The following is a 21,765-nucleotide window of genomic DNA, read 5'->3' on the forward strand; positions in this document are numbered from 1 at the left end:
CGGTGCCATTTATCTCTATGTGAAAATTATGAGTTGTACTCCTGCAGCCTCCTGGGGTATCCGTGTCATTTCATATCATATGCTGAACATTTCCTTTGTCATTATTAGTAGGGGAAGATTGCGTTCAGATGCCTGCTTTAACCCTTTGGCTCCAATGATGTATCTCATTCAGTGAAGTGAAATCATTCCCTCAAGTCTGTTCAGAAACTTACACTTTTGTGAGTATCAATTTCCTGGTCAGTTGCTTTGCTTCTGTAGACCCCTACGTTACTACAGAGTACAGTAGTGACATAGGGGTCGGCGGGAGAAGCAAGAGATTGACACTCCTGGAACTGTCGGTTTCTGCATGCGTGCAATGCGGACAGTGGGAGAGCTGAATGTTTACAAAATGGATTAAGGGAACCTTAAAGGAGAACTATGGGGCTAGGGCTTTTCCCCATAGTTCTCTTAAGGGTCACAGGCGAACACAAACTAGTTTTCTCCCATGACCCAAAGCTCAGTATATACTGAGACGCCGCAGCTGGGACGGATCCCAACAATACTGTTTTGGTCCACCCAGCTGCGGGATTGACAGCTGGCTCTGCTTATCCAGAGGCAGAGCCAGCTGTGCCCTCCCCTGTCCGTTTCGCCAGTCAGCACTGGAGGATCGGACAGGGGGAGGGGGAATCCCTGCAGGAAGCCGTGAGTGACAGTCATGGCTCTCTGCACGCATGCATTGAGAAGTGAGCGAGCGCTGGTATGTGTTCGCTCACTTCCCGATCTACTGAGCCGACCTGTGACAGTTTCATTATCACAGGTCGGCTCAGATTATGAGGCTGAGTGAAAATCACTCGCCTTATAATTCTCCTTTAATTCAACAGTTACATATACTTCCACAAGATATACTCATGATCCAGGCCACTTTCTTTGCTTTAATGAAGTGGGGCCACAAAGTATGGCGTGAACATATGACCTCCCCAATATGTCAAGCTTAGAGCTAAGTGACCAATGGCTAGGCTAGAACACTATTATATGTTGGGGGGGGACGGGCATAGTGACACCCTCCATCCTAGTAAGCTCTAACACTGGAACTTTACCATGGGTGGATTCATTCAGTAAGAGGTCAGCAAGGGAGCATGGATTGGTAAGCGTAGTTTTGCTGAGGGAGTATGAGATAACAGGGAACACTGCCACGTTGATCTGAATGCCTCTTCATTTTAGGGTTTTCATACTTCTTTTTTGCTATTGAACTTTAAATGGTAGGCTGTCTTGTTTTGAAGCGTAGTTTGCAAAATATGTGGAAATCTCTTGTGGTTTGTTTTCCAGCATTTCAGAGCCTTCTTAGTGACCAACTTGTACAAAGATGGCTGCTTACACCTGCATTACCTGCCGGGTGGCCTTTGTGAATCCTAATAGTCAGAGAGCTCATTACAAGACAGACTGGCACAGGTACAATCTGAAGAGGAAAGTGGGTGACATGCATCCAGTGACAGCAGAGAATTTCCAAGAGCGGGTTCTGGCCCAGAGAGCTGTGGTAGAGGAGCAGAGTAAAGAAACGGCCACCTACTGCACTGTGTGCAGTAAACGATTCTCTACATTCAATGCCTATGAGAACCACCTGAAGTCCAAAAAGCACCTAGACTTGGAGAAGAAGGCAGCACAGGCAGTCACAAAGAAAGTGGAGATGATGAATGAAAAGAATCTGGAAAAAGGTTTGGAGGCAGAGAATGTGGACAAGGATGCCATGAATGTTGTTATTCAGCAAGCAATCAAAGCGCAGCCCTCCATGTCTCCAAAAAAGAAAGTCAGCACTGCTCAGCCTAGTGACATGGCTTCAGTCTCAGACAAGCAAGGGCCCCAAGTGAGGACTAGGCCTGGAAAGCCACCCAGATTGCAGTGGTATGAACAGCAAGCAAAGAAATTGGCATCTATTGAGGATGAAAATGATTCCGTGGAAGAAGAAGGTAATACTGTAAACACAGGATATTTATACAAATTGTTTCACCAGCAGTTGTAGTTGTGTTATCCAGGCAAATTTTAGTGTGTTTTCTACTGTGCTTAGAAAATAAAACAGGTCTTTAAAAGGAGTGTTCAAAATTGGCTGGTGGATCGATCTTAAACACATATACAAATAAACAAATCGATTCACAATAACCATAAAAGTATAAAACAGAGTATTGAAAAGGAGTTTAGGGATCGTGAACATGAACAGATACTTTATTATGTTCACAAATAGTTAAAAAAGTATCTGCTGGATCACAATTACATAATACAATAGTCAAATGGCTTGTCCCTAAACAGTATATTTAACATTGTAGATGAAAAAAGAAAATATAAAATCATGTTTTTAGATGCATACCCTTTTCATCATAGAGTGTTACTGTAAGGGCCATGGCCTCTATGACTAAGCCCTGGGTTGGGTGAAACATGTCAGAGGGGGCAGGGCTCGGTGTCACTGACGATTTTTCAATCAATTGATTTTGCGTGGAACGGAGTGCGGCCGGATTCTTCCTTTTACTATATGACTGTTAGGGCCATGTCGCACAAGCAGAGCACATGATTCAGAAAGTTCAACCATCAATGGGGTATTATCAGCTCCTGGTAGCTGAAATGGCAGCAGGAGAGCACAGGAAGGGTAAATATATGTTGCTGGTAAGAAGGGCATAAGGCCTTGTTCACACCGAATGCAGAGTAGATCTGCATGATTTTCTGCACACGCAGTGCATTGGGTTTTGCCGCGTTTTTGATGCGTTTTTGAGGCCGTTTTTGGTTAAAAAAAAAATATATATATATATTTTTAGTTTTAAAATGGGCTTTCAGTGTGTTCCAGGGCGTTTGCATGCATTTTTGATGCATTTGCATGCGTTCCAGAGCATTCCAGAGCAGGTAAAATAGGGCCTGCTGCAGTTTTTTTACCTGCTCTGGAACGAAACGCTGCGATGTGAACTGGAGCTAAAAATACCATTGGAATACATTGGACGCAGTTTTGCTGCGGTCTGTAACTGCTCTGCTCTGCTCGTGGAACGCGCTTGGTGTGAACAAGGCCTTAAAGTGAACCTATTACATTGCCTATACAGTCAAAGCACAGGTTTGCTTTCTAACTTTAGCACCAATTCCAAGTTTATTATACAGCATTTGTAGTTCAGTGAATGTTCTCTTCTTGCAAGGAATTTCTGCTTATGCTATTGTTTTATCTTTTTCAGAATGGGAGGACATGGAATCAGAAGATGATGGGGACAGTGAGGAGGATGAGGAGATGGAAGATGATGTAGCTGATGAAGGCAGTTCTGCTGCTGCTGCTGATGGCACTGCTCTGACTGGTGCATTCGCTGTCACAGAGTGCTTGTTCTGCTCTCATCACTCCCGCTCACTGCTGAAGAATGTTGCCCACATGACCAAAGTCCATAGCTTCTTCATTCCTGACATAGAGTTTCTGCAGGATCTTCAGGGACTCATTAGCTATTTGGGTCAGTGTTTGTTCACAACATTGTGATTGAAATGTAACAAAATAAAAGTGCTGAAGTACTATAGCATCCTATTACAACTCACTAATGAAACTATTGGATGGTAAATTGACATATGCATCTAGGGTCAATGCTAGAGCAACAATATCAAGAAATAATAAGCTCAAAGCCCAACCCCAGCCAAATTGTCTGGTTACTTTTGGATAATGCAGGGAAGGGTAAGAACTAGGGATGTTCAGATGCCAAGTACCATACTTGTAGGTACTTTTCGAGCTCATAGACTAGAGAAAAACTAAAAAGTTAGGTGGCAGCTGTCATTTGTAAGGAGCATACGGAGCTCCTGGGACTTGTACATCTCTGTTTAAATATATGATTTGATATCATTAGGTATGTGCCGATAATTGTCCAAGTAGATACAAGTACTGATACAGGGGTGGAGCTCCAGGGCCCAGTCACAGCTGCAACCCTGGCAGTTCTCATGAAGATGTTGGCACTTGTATCTGTGCATCCCTAGTTAGAACTGGTCAGGTTTTCATTGCTGTCTGTGATCCACCAGGGAGAATTCCCCCAATTGGGTCACAGACAGTAGACTGGTATCTGTGTCCCTGTTGCAGACATTTTACTTAAATACCTATGTTGATTCCTTGCAAAAGTTGTGAGAGTCTTTGCACATATTTGAGTTTTTTTTTGAAGTTTGTGTAGTTGTCCTTTGCAAGCTTTCTCTCAATTTCAGCTTCCTGTTCCATAGTGCAATTAGTGCTGTGATAAGATACCAGACATATAGTCTCAGTTCACACCTGATTGTTTTACCGCGCATTCCTACGCGCGGTAAAACGTGCAACAGGTGAAAACCCATGTTTGCCTGTGGGCATGGTTCTCGCCTGCGCGTTTTACCACGCGGTAAAACGCCATACGCCCAAAGACGTACAGGAGCTTCTTTGGGGCGTATTAACGTGGGTATCCGGCTGTATCCATCAGGATACAGCCGGATACCCCCTCGGAAACTCGCGTTTGCCGCGCGTTTCTTTTACCAAAAACCGCGGTAAGAAACGCGTGGCAAATGCGAGTTACCAATACGCTAACGTGTGAACCCAGCGGTAGGGAGTTTGTTGCTTTCAGTTAGTTGGCTGATTAGATTTGCATTGTCAGAAGGAGCAGTAAGGGCCAGCTCACACCAATTGCGGTGCATTCAAGAGAGATAAACTCCCCCCTTCCCTGCACAATATTGCTTGTGTTCCGGTCCAGTTGCGAACGCCAAAAAATGCTCCATGCTCTATTTGCGTACGCAGGCAATGTTTGTCAATTGACAATGGCAACGCAGGACATTGACTTCAATGCACCACCACGCCCCATCTGACCCCAGAACGAAGGGGGGAGTTTAGTGTGCGATTGCTGTGTGTTCCAGCAGCTACCGCTCTAGAACGCACTGCAATTGGTGTGAACTGGCCCTAAAGCAGATTCTCTGCATAGTACTGCAAAGCAGATGGCAGAGCAGGCATAGAAAATCAAATATCGCAGTTCCATCTGCATATAATTACAATTATACACAGAACATTATAGTATATCTAAAGCCAACTTTTTTTTTTTTTTCCCCCCCCCCACTTTGCTTAGAGTATGGAATGGTTAAAACACCTGTCCGCTGGCTTTCACTTTACAATTTTTTTGCACACAACAGTGTGAATGGGGGAATCTCCAATACCGGTTATCCACAGCTGTCAAAATACCTGAACAGTAACTGCAGCTAATTGGTTATAGTCACTATTTGCGCTGCACTTTTCTGTTCAAAATTCGACTTTAATGAATCAGTTCATGCCAGCAGAGCCACCAATGTATCAAGTTTTGGCTGATTCAGCAGGAAGTGGACAAAATTTTGATACATAAACGGCCAGTTTTAGAGAGCTGTGACAGAAACAAGTGTCTCTATTGGAAGATTTCCACTTTTCTGGTGAAAACTTAAAAATGTCAAACCTCTCTCACTTTTCAATGAACAATGATCAGGACAAAAAGTGAGATTAAATCTCCCAAACCTGAACACATACTGCAAAAATAAAATCTGTCACGCGTTGCAAAATGTAAAAGAGTTTAAGCACTTTAACACGTATGGATAAGATTCTTTACATCAAGTGGATTTCTTTTAAATGTTTGTCTAAAAAAAAAAAAAATTGGAAAGACTTTACATTAGACCCCATTCACACTGAGCTACATTAAAAAAACACTGATTTGAGCTGAGCGACATTGAGCTACAGTGCACATTTTGTCACACTACGTAGCACTTCTTTTGGCAGCCTATCAAAGTCTATTGGGGCCAAATCGCACAAAATTCGCTGGAAAAATAGGTCATGTTCGAGTGACAAGCTTGAGCTATAGGTGACATTGAGATGTGAACAGCTCTATTTGAAATGTTATCATCCAATGCAACCAAAAAAACGCTCAATGTAGCGCGTCCACGCTACATTGAGCTGTTTTGGTTTTTTTTTTTGCAATTTTTGAGTGGAAATCGCACTACAAATCGCGCCGTGTAAATGTGGTCTTAAGATGATGTCGTAGTTACATTGGAATGCAATTTAGTTTACCAGGATGTGAATGTGTTCTAATGTCTTATGCTGGCCAGGTAGATATTTTGTAGGTAGCTGACAACATTTACCAAGCTTAATGAGGATGTTGCTGTGTGTTTCCTGACTTTATAGGTGAGAAGGTGTGTGTCGGGAAGATCTGTCTATGGTGTAACGAAAGAGGAAAGTCCTTCTACACCACAGAATCCGTTCAAGCTCACATGGTTGACAAGAGTCACTGCAGGCTCTTCACTGATGGTGATGCTGCTCTGGAGTTTGCAGACTTCTATGACTTTAGGTATGATTAAATTACAGAACATATTAGCCAATGCTTTTTATTTCATGTTACCCGTTTGTTCTTTTATATGAATCTTAAGGTGTGCAATATTTGGCACACAGGAACCTGCTTTTTTGAATTCTTGAAATAATCGTTCAGTTTGAAAGTTGAGACTATTGTGGGAATTGTAACAAAAAGTCTCACGATTTACACCAAATTAAAAAATGATACAGAAAATTAGTTAGTGCGCCACTTGCTGTCTATGACGGCCAGGGTCCAGCGCTGAGCCCAGGAACTGAAAAGATCAACTCTTGGGCTTCCATGGCTTCTACAGTACGCTCAATTTACAGAATTAGGGAGGACAGGCATCTGAAAAGTTCTTGAGGGCTCTGCCAGCATGTAAATCAGTTTGAGAGAATTGGCCTAATGGTGTGAGTTTTCCCTTTACATTGGTACCGTTACCTGCAGGCTGATGAAAGTCAGTAAGGTTGGGTTCATACCTGAGCGTTTTTTTTTTATGCTCGTTTTTCCCGCTCGTTTTTATTTTCTCTATTTAAAAAAAAAAGATTTTAGTTTCACTTTTAAACGCTCCGCCCCCCTGTGACGCGGCCGCTCACAAGGGACGGAAGTCGGCAGCCACCAAAGACACAGTGGGGATCGCGGACAAGGTAAGGCCTGTACGCTGTATTCCCGAGTGTGGCTCGGGGTTACCGCTTTGTTAACCCCGATCCACACTCGGGAATACCAATGGCAACGCGCGGCAAAACGCCCCAGAGAAGCTCCTGTACTTCTTTGGGCGTAGGGCGTTTTGCAGCGCGTTCCTACGCGCTGTAAAACGCCCAGCTGGGAACCATGCCCATAGGCAATCATTGGTTTTCAGCGTTTTACAGCATGTAGGAACGTGCTGTAAAACGCCCAGGTGTGAACCAGGCCTAGCACAGGCAGGCCACGAGCAGCCTTCATTACTTCCATTCTGCTGTAGTTTTTGCCTTTCCACTTTGACGTGCAATTCCTGTGCTTAAAAATAGTTATGTAAGTCAGTTCATCCGTTTCAGATTGATGCAAGGTTCACACCATTTTCCAGACCACATCTGGAACGCGGTGTCTTGCGTTTTGCCGCATTTTTCCCGTGATTTTGCCACATTCCGTTAGCTTAAAATGGGCTATCAGGTGCGTGCCAGTGTGTTTTGCATGCATTTTTTATGCGTTTCCATGCGTTCCAGTGCATTCCAGACCAGACAAAATGAGACGTGCAGTATTTTTCTGGTCTGGAATGGACCGCGCTGGTGTGAACAGAGACCAGAAATAGCATAGGGATGCATTTTGGGACCGGAAACAATCTGGTCTGGAGACGATGTGGTGTGAATGGGCCCTAAAGGGTATTCTTAAATTGAAATGATCCCAATTTCTTAATGGGACAGAAAGAAGGCCGTTTTTTTATTTTGTATTTATTGCAAGTATTTATAAAGCACTGACAATTTTACACAGCGTGTTTACATACTGTTTATATACATTTGTCCCTGCCATCAAGGTGCTTTCATCTCACATCTATCTAAATTTATCTTGCATGCATACATACCCACACACATACTAGGGCCAGTAACCTACCAGCATGTCTTTGGAGTAAACCCACACAAAAACGGGGAGAACATTCAAACTCCATGCAGCTAGTCCTTCAGTGTTTTCCTTTCTCATACGATAAGAAGTGAAGAGTATTATTTTCTTATCACAGCCAGATGCATTGATGCTAAGAGCCATAGGGTTTCTAAGGGTTTGCCTTCTCAAAGGATGGGGGATCTTACTTTTGCTGTAGTCCTAGCAGTGCAGTGTACCTTTTTATTAAATGACCTTTCATTGGAGATGACCATGGCAGTGCATTGTAAGCTGCTTGCAAGACCATGCTTACAAGGAAAAGTTACAAAGTGTCATTGTGGTCTTAAGAGACCTGTAATAGTTTGCTGGCTGGCAATATGTATTAGGTATGCATGCCTGATGTGATTAGTGAAATCTGTCTGCGCAATAGCGAAACCTAATAACTAGTGTACCTGGTTACTGATGAGCTGTCAGGAAGCAATTAGCGAGCCTGTCTTCTCACTAGGGGCTTGCCTGCTAAATGATGTTGACATTCAGGAAAGACTGTGTTGGCCCTATATGAACATTGGTAAGGAGTGCATACTGGATACTTCACATCTACATACTGTGAACAAATGAGCTGCTGCATTGTACACATTGGCTTAAGCAGATATAACATGTGTATAGAAGGTTTTCAGTAAGCATGGTGCTGGGTTGCAGCTTTTAAAGCAGTCTTCATTTGTAGTTTGGAGATGTTGAACATGGATCTTAATGGACGTACTGTACTGGCTGCCGCATTAAAACCCAATTCCGGTCTCCAATGTTCACCCGCCTCCATTGATCAACTTCAGGATTCCAAAATTCACACCGTTTCCCAGCTTTACATCCCCCTTGCTATCCCGGACTGCTCCCTTCTGTTTCTTTGCTCTCCCAGTGCTGTCACTGTTTTGATCCTCTGGTCTGCAGCAATCAATTTTGCTTGCTTGCTGACTGCACTGCAGAGAGCCTTGTGCATCCTGGCTAATTGTGCACTAGTGGTTATGCAATAAACTTCTTGTCATGGTTTAATTACAAGTACAAATATATTCCAATGTGATATATTTGGACACTGTTGTAAAAATATCATGATTTAAGCTAAAACACTCCTTTAACAGGTCCAGCTACCCTGATCACAAAGAAGTGGATGATGTGGAAACGGATGACAGTGATGTGCCCGATGACAAGAATTTAGAGTTTGATGAGGAGACAATGGAGCTGGTACTACCATCAGGTATACTGACCACTGGCATAGAATGTCACAGCTTGTTCATTTGTAGTCCATTAATCTTGCTTTTAATACAATTATTGATCAGCAACTGTGCACAGCTTCATGCTATAGTATATTCTTAACAAGGTTATTGTTCCATAAGCCAGGTATTCACACTTGTTGCCAGGACTGACCTTGATCTTTATCACGGTCTCTGTTTCTAGCTGAATATCAGTGAGCTGGGAATACATGGTTTTAATTACCCTAATTGAAAATGTCACAATGTTCAAAGATATGATCAATAAATATGTTTTACATGGCATGAGTGGCAGCTGGCTCTGCCTATCGAGAGGCAGAGCCAGCTGTGCCCGCCCCCTCCCCCATTCATTCCCCCACTCAGCGCTGGAGAGGGGTGACTGACAGTCATCGCTCACTGCAGGGAGATGATCGGGAAGTAAGTGGATCGGTGCATGTTTTTGCTCACTTCCCGATCGATAGAGGCGACCTGTGAAAGCTTCTTTGTCACAGGTTGGCTCTAACTATGAGGATGAGTGGAAATCACTTACTCATAGATCTCCTTTTAAATAATACATCATAGCAGTGGCCCATCCCTTATCAGAATGTTGAGTCTTGGGTATCAGTCAGATTGAGTATGTTATGCTGTCTCTCTTTAACTAACGTATATTGCTCTGGAAATTCATTGTCATGTATAAAAGCTACTCTGTCACTGTCATGTATGCTACACTGTCATTGTCATGTATAAAAAAAAAAATAATAGCACCCAGCAGGTATACATTGCATGCAGCTTTCCTTGACCCTCTAAACATCAATGCCAGGCTTTGATCAGGTAAAGCTCCAGCACTTCCTGTTAATAAGTGTGAGTTTGCCCACTCCTGATTGGCCAGAACGCCGGCTGCGTGCTTCCTCGTCCCCTGGTGATGAAGGAGCATGGAGCCAGCTTCCCAGATAATCAGGAAGCCAGGTGGCAAATCATTACACGCTGTACAGTTTCCAGCTAATCAGGAAGCTGGGCGACGAGTCATTACGAGTCATGCTTCCTCAACACCTGGTGATGAGGGAGCATGGACCCGGCTTCCTTAACGGGTCTTCCAGTATTGGTGAGTACCGAAAAAAAGATATATGTACTCGATACCAAAAAACCTTTACCAGAGCATCCCTAATTTAGTGTGTGTGCGTGCGTGTGCATGAATGCTACATTGCATTACTGATGTATATAAAGACTTCCAACCTAATATATAATAAATAATTATTGTTTTCTGTATTTAACAAATTGAAAAGGATAAAACATATATTGTGGCATGAGCAGAACTTTATACATCTTTCCGTTTCCGTCTCAGGGCCTAATTAATTTTCAGGCCTTACTTCAAGTCAAGTATAGACAGCTCAGAGTTTAACATGAATTAGTGTATTGTGCCTAATCCCAATAGTCCTGGGCCTCTCTAAGCAGCTTAGTGAGGATCTCGGAATAGATAATTGACTTTTACAAGGTGGGTAAAGCTATAAAAAGTAATCTAAACACTTCCTGCTTGACTTCTCTACTATGCATCCAGAAAGTGATTTAAACAGGGAAGGTAAAGAGAACTGTCGAATTTAATTAACATACAGCATGATGCTGCAACTACCATGCTTCACTGTGGGGATGGTGTTCTCGAAATGATGAGGTCTTGGGTTTGCACCAGACATAGCATTTTCCTCGTAGGCCAAAAAGCTAAATTTTAGTCTCATCTGGCCAGAGTGCCTTCTTCCATATGTTTGGGGAGTCTCCCACATGCCTTAGGGCGAACACCAAACATGTTTTCTTTTTTCTGTAAGCAGTGGCTTTTTTTTTCTGGCCACACACTTCCATGAAGGCCAGCACTGTAGAGTCCACGGCTTAAAGTGGCCCTTCATCTGTACTTCTCCACAACTTTGCCCCTGACCTGTATGGAGAGCTCATTGGTCTTCATGGTGCTGTTTGCTTGGTGGTGCTCCTTGTACAGTGGTGTTGCAGATTATTTACCTAATTTATGTGACTTCTTCACTTTTCTCAGATTATCGCTTCACTATTTTGTGTATGTCCATTACATGTAATCCACATAAAAATCAATTTTAATCCCAGATGTTAATGCAACAGAATAGGAAAAATACCAAGGGGGTGAATACTTTTGGAAGCCACTCACAATCTCTGATGCTTAATATACCTATAAAAACTCAATATCCAGTAATATTCTGTGCATTTAGGAATACATACAGATGTTTTTTTATGTCCACCAATCAGTGAAGAAACTGAAGTCTAGATCTTACATCAAGACTAGACCCTGCAGGGGACCCAGTGAGGTCTTAAAATGTTGTTGTATAAACTTGATTTATAGACGTTATTGGATGAAAATGTATAGTTGTGTGCTGGTGACATACTTTCTACTTGCAGCACACATTTGGGGACCGAGTTTCATAAAAGAAAAAGCTAGTAGAACTAGAAAGAGAGCTTATGGCTAGAAGATAATTAGATGTTACTTATGTGCCTTTTACTGGTGCAGTGGTCAGCTCTAAGCCAAACAAGGAAATGGGCTGACTAGGCAGAATTTCTAAAGCTCCAGCTATTGATTTAAAATTAAAGCAGGGTTAATTTTAGCCGAGATGTAGCATTAGGTATCGATTTCAGGTTGAATAAAACCTACATATGAGGAAAAGGGGGAGAAGACGACATGAGACAGAGATGATAAATTATAGCAGAAAATTAAGTAAATGCATTCATACGCTGGCTTCAGAATACTGTCCAGCAGATCAACATTGTTGCTTGTGGTATAGATTAGTATCTTTAACACATTTTCTAAATGTTTATCTATATACCAGATATCAGTACAATGGCTATGATATTTCTATTGATTTAGAAACTATACATTATACTCTTACAAAACAGTTGTGAATCAAGGTTGCACTTTTAAGAAATAATGAGCTGTGCTGGAGAATGTGATCTCAAATGTATTGATTTTTATAAGAAGCTTAAATATCCTGCACAATCAATACTGGTCACTTCCGTCAGTGGTAGCATGGAATTAGGCACATTTTTACAGTAACAATCTGTTATGTGAATAAAGGTTAGGTGTAGTCTGGATGATACTACTAAACCCAAAATAGTTATTTTATGTGATCTGACTGTGTTTACTAGTCACAAATCTATTTGTAAAAATATGCATGGCTGCAGATAAATTGAATGCTGACATTTGCAGATATATAACTTTACTCTGCTTCCCTTTCGAGATCAATAAGGGCTGAATGTGACATTTTGTGATATTTTTCTGTGGTCTAGCTTGAAGGTAACCTGTCATTAGGAAGAGCAAGATAAATTAACATAGTTGAGTTGCTGTGCCTTTACATGTTATGATAAAGGAACTCTGACAACAGCTCTTAGCATAAATGACCAGTCAGGTGGTCCACCTTGCCTCTTTAATTTCTACACATGCATGCACATAGCTTCTTTAAATCTGACAACTGTATTCAATATAACCTTTAATCAAAAGAGCAAGTACACATAAATGTGTAGGGCACTGGGCAGAGCTCCCAAAAAAGGTCACTTTATACTGCCGGAGCTGTCATTCCTCCTGCCTAAATGCCACAGAAATACCACTTGGTTACCTGTGTGGCAATTCACCTCTGCTTCAAAAGAGGATAGAAACGTAAAGCAGAAAATTCAACATGTCTTTTCCCCCTGAATTAAAGAGAACAAAAAATTTAGAAAAATACTTAAAGCACTCCCCCCACCCTGTGTTTCCCCTGAATTAAAAAAAAAAAAGTAAGAGAATCAAAAATTGTATAATGAAAAGAAGCCTCCCGGCTTCTGCTCGCTTCTGATAGGTCCCTGTGATTTCTGGGTGGGTGGGACTCTTTGAAATAAGCTGTACTTGTTTGCTGACAAGCGAACCTGCTGTCATGTGGCCATGCAGTTTGCTTTAAACAATCCAAGGGATCCCACGCACCACCTCTGAATGAGAAAATGGAACCCAAATCCCACTTAACTGAGCAGCATGAACATGAAAACTGAAATTTTGAAAGATGGTATTTTTTTTTTAAATGAATGAAGGCCGCCCATAGCAGCTCCCATATTTTTTTCTGACACGCCTACTTTGACTCTTCAAATGTGGGAATTGGGGTATTTGGATGGATAAGACCATTGCTGGCTAGTGTAAGACCGTTTTTTTGTTTTGTTTTTTGCAGTCCATGCATCATTGGGGAAAATTTCCTTCCCTTCCTATCCCAGATATGCTACAGGAAGTTGGAGGAAATCCCCCCAACAAAAATTCCCCTCTTCTACATTTGTCTTGGGAACAGGTGCACCATTGGAAGTTTTCTCCTTTCCCTTTTTTTTCTCGAGACACCTCTACAAATTGGGATTCAGCCCTCACTTTCTTTTTCATTGATAATGGTCACCAGTACAAATAGTGTGGTTGATCTCCACAGCGGGAACATAGACAGCAATAGAACACTTGACACTTTTAACACGTCTCCACCCTTCTAAAATTTAAAAGAAGGTTTTGCCTAAAGATACACTTGAGACACTGTTTATTACATCAGCATCGCTTTTATGTAATTGATAAGATAATGCATTAGTTTACTCGTTTAAACGGAACACATTTTTTTTGTTTACAGGTGCTAGGATTGGTCATCGCTCATTAATGAGATACTACAAACAAAAATTTGGTTTGACCAGAGCTGTGGTTGTATCCAAAAATCAAAAAGCTGTGGGCCGAGTCCTACAGCAGTACAAAGCTTTGGGATGGACTGGAGGAACTGGTAAGTTTATTGCAACAGGTGGAAACTGGGAAAGTGCAATAAAATATCTATGTAGGACACTGACAATCTCTTCCTTTTTTTGTTTTGTTTTGGCGATGTCCCAGTTTTGCACATTATAGCTTTTACATTTTGTAGTCTACCTTTTAATATATACATAATTTATTTTTTTTGGAACAGATGGGGCTTTAATTTGGTAGCTAATTGGAATACATTAATGCATTTGCCTGCAAATTTTTCCAATGCAGTTTAGGTATTTTGCATACCCTTATATATTTACCCCAAAATATAATCAACAATGTCTGCTGATTTTAAATTATGTATTATCTTTTTGGGACAGATAGAGCTTTCTTTTGGTGCTATTTAATCCTCACGTGGGATGTTATTTTTTACTAAATAAAGAGAAAAGTACTGAAAAAAACCCAACCTGCTTTCCCTTTGTTATGAAACATTTATTACCCAATTTTTTGGTAAAATATAAAAGATGGGGTCACGTGCGGTAAATAGATATCAAACATTAAAATGGTCAAGCCTTAAAATTGCGTGCACCAAAAAACTGCAATACCCAAATTGCCCATAGGTGACACTGTAAAAGCTTTTACCCCTCATCATTTTTGTTTTAACAGTGATTGATGGCCCTAGAATTGTTGCTCGCACTCTGATTTTTGCGATATGTAACATGTTTGGCGCACGTAGGCACACCCAGGATGCTTTTGTGTTTTGTATATGTGGGGACGGAGGACTTTAAAAAAAAAATTATGGGGGGTTTTTTCCCCACTTTTTTTAATTTGTGGCTTTAGCAATAAGTGAAGTGTGAAAGCACATATACAGTGACATGTCCTCTTCATAGAGACAGTGGGGGTCGTGCTTCACCAGCTTTTTCTTTCTAGAGCAGCCGGAGAAATTACACATTAAAACCGGAAGTGATGTAATGCACATCGCTCCCATGTTCAGTGATTGGAGGGGAGATCAGTGCTGTGACCCGGCGCAACGGTCCCGGGACAGCAAAGGGGGGCGTGCGCTCTTCCCCCAGCACCATACAAGCGATCGTGCAGCTCTATTGCTGCCCGAATGCTTGAATGTAACGGCTGTGGCTGGATGTAAAGATGTTCAAAGTTTCCTAGTCGCATGGGGGTGTGTTGTGGCTCAGTCTATTGCATATCGACTAGGGAGTGCATTTGGGTTGCCATCCAAATGAATGGCGACACACCTGCCACTCTGCAACGTATTCTAGGTCCTCCACAGCCATTTTAGTTTCTCATGTGGCCCCCCGAGAAAAATAATTGCCCACCCCTGCCTGAGAATATCCATAGCTAGTGAGGCAAGCGGTGGGGGCTTCTGACGAAAAGCAGCTTTAGCCGATGTCTTTTGCCATTTGGTTATTTGCTCCACATATCCTGTAGTGACATGAAGGTCAGCAGGTCAGTATGTCAAAAAGCATAAAATAAGCCTGTGTATATTTTTACAGACATCTTGTCATGCACAAGTCTTATAGGTAACCATATGAAAAAAGTTGTTTCTGATAGTTCTATCTTTGTTTACTCCATTACATTTAGTCTCTGCCCAATAAGCAGAGAACATTTTGATTTTCCAACGTGATCATCAATATCTGAAGATCCGTGTTTGGGAAATAGGCGTGGAGCACTGGATCTTTTAAAGCAGTAGTTATTCTCCATCAGGTTTTAAGCAGTGAAGAGGGAATGATTCTTTCCAGGGGTGAAGACAAAACATTCGTTCTTTGCACAAATAGGGATTGGGTGTGCAAGGAGAAAAGCTCCAAAAGCAGAACATATAATGTCAGATTTTTATTTATTTAGACTCTTGCATCATAAAAAGTGAATGCGTTTTGGGGGTTCAGAGGATCCTCCTTGATCAGTGCTTGGCACTGCTAAACAAAGTGTGTACCGGAATAAACAAAGTGTGTGTGCAGGTCCTCAGGAGTAATTGGCATGATCGCTTCAGATACTGGTTAAGCATCATTGAATATGTCACTATCTGCAAGGAGTTTGCATGTTCTCCCTGTGTGGGTTTCCTCCGGGTACTCCGGTTTCCTCCCACACTCCAAAAACATGCTGCTAGGTTAATTGGCTCCTCTCTAAGTTGGCCCTCTATCCCTCTATGTATGCATGTGAGATAGGGAATGTAGATTGTAAGCTCCTTGAGGGTCGGGACTGATGTGAATGTGTAACTATGTAAAGCGCTGCGTAAAATTGTGTGCGCTATATAAGTACCTGTAGTAATAATAATAATATATATCTTCAAGCTAAACTCTATTAAATTATTTTGTTTTTGATAGAGCAACAATATTTAAAACCTCTGCCTGATTTTTGTCTGGTTGGGGAGATTGTAGTTATGGAGAATGCACTCCTGGGTGTTGCTGGGAGAGAAAGTGAGGGGATGTCTCTCTATTCGGAAAACATATAGCAAAAACCAGATAGCGAATCCAGCTCTTTCTTTTTTACTTTATCCAAAAGAAGTTTGGATTGCAGACTCTAGACAGTCTCACTAGCCAATAGTAAAGTGGAAGAATTAAGAGGAGAAGGTTAGTGCGAGCAATAACGGAACTGGTCACAGGTTACATTGTAGAGCAGCCTAGGTCTTAGGGGGTACTGGGGAGCTCTAGAAAGGGGCAAAAAATGGCTTGTAGTAGGCACCTGTAGCTATTTTAACGATTAAAGATATTCAATTGCATTTTTTAGTAGTTGTGATAGACCTGGCAGCTTATTTGTTTCTCATCTTGATCTAAGATTAGTTTAAGAGAATGTTGTTTTAGTCCTTTCTAATTTAATTTTATGACTTTGCTTACACAGGTGGTACCCTTCAGCATGGTCGTGATATGCAATATATACAGAAGATGAAGTCTAAATGGATGTTAAAAACTGGAATGGCAAATAATTCTACAAAGCAAATGCATTTCAGAGCACAAGTCAGATTTTAAAGCGTTAAAAAAAAAAATTGTAAGGCTAATGTGGTTAATATTAGAGAAATCAATGATTTGCTACTGTGACAGTTCATTGTCAGCTGTTTGCCACTTACTGCATCTGGTGGTTATCATTAAGTTAGGCCAAGTCATTGAGCATCCTACAGAGGAAGCCACAAATGCAACAGTGCCTTACTGAATGCCCTTTACGTAATAGTAGTCTTCATCACCAACTGAACTGCAAGTGAGTATGTCAGGCTAGCTAATTGTCTTTAACACTTCCATGTAAGACATAAATAGCCAAAGAGAGCATTGAACATGATCCCATGGGTACAAAAACTGTTATTTCCCTTTAACCAGTCCATTTAGCATTTCATAACCTAATGCAAGTGTTCATGGTGTGCTTGACTATGAGATACGTGGACTGTACATTTAAGGTATATGATGGTATACTTTATTGCAATGGAAATGAACCAGTGTTCTTTTGGTGCTGCTGAGGAAATTGTACGTAAAAAAAAAATTGTGGTTGAAATAAAAATTCCCAAATTACAGATGTTTTGTGGTTTCCATTGTAAAGAGGGAACATAGAAGGTCCTTCTGTACAAATATCAACAGTATATTTACATTTGTATGACTTTATTATGCTAAGAAACATGCAATTTAACAGGAACCAAAAAGAGTGAATACAAGTACACAATGAGCTGATACACAAGCACAGAGAACATGATGATCTACAGCAATGCTGCTCAGTTTCAGTTTTCAGATGCCCCCAACAGATCCTGTTTATACTGCAGGTTTTCCCTATCCACATGTGACTTAAAGCAAAGTCTTTTCTACCAGTTGCCCCACTGCCGCAAGCAAGGTTTACTTTAATCTGTATTGACTCTGTAAATGCCGTAGGTGTTTTATCTGAAGGATAACCCAAAACAGCGTAGACGTAATCAATCCATTTGGAGGAAGCACTGATGCAGGATATTAAAGATGCTACCGTCTAATTGTTTCAGACTTTCTCCAAAAAATATTTACTCTGAAGCAAAGGCCATCGATGAGCATGTGACCATTAAAGTGGACTTTTACCCCCTTGGACTAAAAATCACATCAGCATGCAGGAGTTCTCGGGGAAAGGCAATTTCCTCCCCTGAGATGATGTGCATGGTCACATGTCCTAGTCACATGTGCCGAGTTCCAGGAAGTAAAGGGAGACAAATGAATCTGCCCTTAGTAAAATGGCCATTGAGAAAAAGGGCAGGAAAAGAAAAATAACTAGAAGTATCTGTTTGTAGATTGCCATTACTTAAGGTTCCTTTGTTGTTAATTTGAAGAATTCCTCTTTTAACTATGAGGTTGCAGATGTAAACGATCTCTGCAAAACTAAGGGAAGATAATACCTCTTCAGACTGCAGTTATTACAAGATCCTTAATGTGGACAGTTCATGTCAGTAATGGTATACCTAAATGTTGCATTTGACTGTTTTTACAACATCAACACCAAGTGAGCCTTCACATAAAGTCATATTTCTGATTTACAGGGAGGCATCTTCTACTCGCATGTTGCTAGATATACAATTTTGATTTTTTTTTTTTTTAGCTATATAGGCTTTTATGGCGACATCCTTATGCTTAGTCATATAACTTTTTATCTATACACTACTTGGGTCACCTGACGGGTTTGATTTATGTTTTATGTTCCTAAACAAACTCTCTGTAGGGTTTCTTCAAGGTTTACATGACAGCAATTTTGTGTCTTGAATTTAAAGCATAGCAACCTACCACATATTTTGTTTACCATTTTTTTTCTGGTTATCTGGGTAAAGTGCCAAAAACAGGGCTTTATAAACAGGTTATACACTGAGTGGCCAGATTATTGTGACCACCTGACGTTTGTAGGCAAATTAGGTATAATTTTGCGCTGAAGTTGCTAGAGGGCCAGACCATTATAAATGGGGAAGCAGGTTGTTTATCACGACAGTAGAAGTGATTTTTTTCTGAAGATATGGGTAAACAACGCGATTTAACAGCCTTTGAACGTGGGATGATTGTTGGCGCTCGGAGCCATGGAGCGAGTATCAGCAAAACAGGAGAATTCGTTAAATATTCAAGAGCAGCTGTTAGTGTTTAACCTCCCTGGCGGTATTCCCTGGTGGAAATCCTGCGATCGTACGATTATCGTAAGGTGTATGGAAGCCGTGCGATCTCTACTACTGTAAGGTCGCACGACTTTAAACCTGCGAACATGTTCGAAAACCCGCCGAGAATCGATGTTCGGCGGTGTGTAGCATGTTCGTAAGATAAAAGCCAGACGGGCCGGTGTGCGCAAGCGCACACTGCCCGTTCGGCATTGCGGTCATCGGAAGCCCGCCACTCGGGGCGCGGCTTGCGATCATTGCAAGTACAATCTGCCTGTCTACGTTTTTTAAGTACCTTACAACCATCGCAAGACAAAAGTCTTGCAATGGTTGTAATGTGTGTGCCCAGCCTTATTCTGGAGATCACATGGAAAAGTGGGGAATTGCTTGTTCTCCAACATTGTAAAAGACAATTACTAAATTATTTAATGGGTGCTCCTGGAATGTAATTAAAGTGATAATAAAGTCAAATGTTTTTTAAGCTGTGAAATGCTGATTAAATCACTTACAATCCTTAATGTTTAAATATTTTAGCTTCCTGCAGAGTCAGCTGGTCTGCTGAGCACTGGCCCCGATATCCTGTTTAAGGATGGCTCCTTTCCCTTGCAGGGTTCTGTGGAGCAACCTTTCTGGGTGCTAGTAATTGTGTGTGTCTCCACAAATATACAGCAAGGCAAGCTTTTTACTGTAAACTCCCAGTAATCCGGCACCCACGGGAATCGATAGGTGCCAGATAACTGTAAACAGCTGGGAGCGATAGCCCGATTGCTATTGCAATTTAAAATAGCCAATAGCAGGCTGGCTATTGAAACCCCACCCATTGAGCACAGGAGTGAACCTGAGAGAGAAAGTTCTCAAGTCTGCACCTCTGTTCAGTGGCTGGGTACACTAGCCAGCCTGCTATTGGCTATTGTAATTTGAAATAGCCAATATCAGGCCGACTATTGCTCCCCATTATTTACATTCTGCTGCCTGCTGCGGAATGTAGCCGCCGGCTGGCAGCAAGATGTAAACAAAGAATTTCCTTAGCAACTAGATACATGTTAATTATTCAGGAAGTTTTCAGTGTGCACTAGGTAACCGACAACTTTTAAGAGGGGATCAAGCCACTGGCAAAAAAAATTAAAAATCGAGGACATATGTCCTCGATTTTTTTTTTTTGTGTTGATAATTATAAGTTCACAGTATTACAGTATCGCAACTGTTCTCCAAGTGAGAAGCAGGGGGTGAAAGATATATACTTGGGTCATTTTGAATGTGAACAGTGGTATACCCAGGGCTCAAAATTTCAAGTCCTAAGCTACTAGCCAGGCCTGAAAAGTTACTCGCCACCAGTTGCCCCACCTAAGATCAGGGTGTGATGCACAGTACAGAGGTCAGTATACAGTACAGAGGTCAGCGGTCAGTATGTAACACAGTGCAGAGGTCACAAAGAAAGTACAGGGGCTTACAGTTGCCTTGACCTCTTCTTCTGGTGATGGTGGGGGAGCAATCGAAGAGGGCACAGACGATGGCAGTGGAGCTTCTTGTTCTCTTCTCCCCGCCACCGCAGTCTTAAAGAGGCCCCCCTCCCAGTCCACATCTTTCGGACGTTATTAATCTGAGTTGCCCCACTCAGTATGCCCCTCGCTTGCGTTCATTTTGAGTGGGGCACTAAGATTAATAACGTGCTGGATTAGTCTGACCCAGGGGCGGACTGGGCCCGGGGGCAGGGTGGCAATTGCCACCCAAAGCCTCTCTGATACCTTTGCAAACGCCCCCCACCGCCGCCATAAGCATTTAATCTCTTCCCCTCTCGGTCGCTCTGCTGCTGCAGCGGCCAAGAGGGAAGAGATGAAGTCCTTGCCGTGGCGGGGGGCGTTTGCAAAGGTATCAGAGGTCTGGGGGGCAATTGCCACCCTGCCCCCGGGCCCAGTCCGCCCCTGGGTCAGACTAATCCAGCACGTTATTAATATGAGTGCCCCACTCAATATGGCCGCAAGCGAGGGGCATACTGAGTGGGGCAACTCAGATTAATAACGTCCAAAAGATGTGGACTGGGAGGGGGGCTCTTTAAGACTGCTCAGAATCACACCGCTGAACGATCACCTCTTCTCCCGACCGCTCCGGCTTCATCTCCAGGAAGCGGCCACTCAGAGAGGCAGCTACGATCACACCTGTCAGCGTTCCCTCTCTGCTTCCGGCCGCTGCAGCTTCAGAGCGGCCAGAAGAAGAGAGAGGGAGCGATAATTGGTGTAATCAGAGCCGCCTGAGTGGAGCTGAAGCGGCCGGGACGAAAGAGAGGGAGCGCAGAGAGCTAGCTCCGGCTCTGGATGGAACACTACCGCCACGGCAAGCGTTCGCGTCTGTTCTCTCTTCTCCTTCTCGGCCGCTCTGTAGCTGCAGCAGGCGAGAAAGAGAAGAGAAAATGGAAGCGAGCGAGCGGTTGCCGTGGCGGTAGTGTTCCATCCCTAGTCCCGCCGGTTAGGCACCATTGCTGACATTCCACTCGCCCCCCCGCAATTTTCACTTGCCAATTGCGGGGGGCGAGTGGAAATTTTGAGGCCTGGTATACCTATTAGGAAACACTGTTTTTGGACCATGCCCAATTAGCCCTGCCTTCTGCTTGTTTCTGCCCTCCACAATCCCCATCCTTCTTGCTCCCTACCACTATAGCCATGGAATATTTCTTGTGGGAGGAAGAACTACACTCCTGGTTCTGGGTACTGTACATCGTAACAGAATACTTACCATGATATTTAGTCCAGAACAACATTCTCTTACCATATCCTTCTCTCTCCCTGTGCACAAATTGCTTAGTGCTCAATAAAGCAGTTAGGACTGCCACTGGTAAAGACAGAG

General features: G+C 42.4%; 1 protein-coding gene across 6 annotated transcripts in view; it reads left to right on the forward strand.

Annotated features, from left to right (window-relative positions):
- The window catches only part of ZNF622 (zinc finger protein 622), a 17,460-nt gene extending 600 nt beyond the window's left edge, over positions 1–16,860 (forward strand). For 2 of the 6 annotated variants that reach the window (XM_018558448.1, XM_018558449.1), the window contains 6 exons: positions 1,306–1,947; positions 3,181–3,446; positions 6,131–6,293; positions 8,999–9,114; positions 13,738–13,881; positions 16,689–16,860. In XM_018558448.1, the coding sequence (XP_018413950.1) occupies positions 1,343–1,947; positions 3,181–3,446; positions 6,131–6,293; positions 8,999–9,114; positions 13,738–13,881; positions 16,689–16,816 (1,422 nt within the window). In that variant the 5' untranslated portion in view covers positions 1,306–1,342 and the 3' untranslated portion in view covers positions 16,817–16,860. Of the gene's footprint in view, positions 1–1,303; positions 1,948–3,180; positions 3,447–6,130; positions 6,294–8,998; positions 9,115–13,737; positions 13,882–16,688 lie in introns of all 6 variants that reach the window. The other 4 variants (XM_018558451.1, XM_018558452.1, XM_018558453.1 and 1 more) reach the window with 3 other exon arrangements.
- Positions 16,861–21,765: the final 4,905 nt, after the last annotated feature.

This window comes from Nanorana parkeri, unplaced genomic scaffold (assembly GCF_000935625.1).
Source record: "Nanorana parkeri isolate BGI_ZX_2015 unplaced genomic scaffold, ASM93562v1 scaffold340, whole genome shotgun sequence".
Taxonomy (NCBI): Eukaryota; Metazoa; Chordata; class Amphibia; order Anura; family Dicroglossidae; genus Nanorana; species Nanorana parkeri.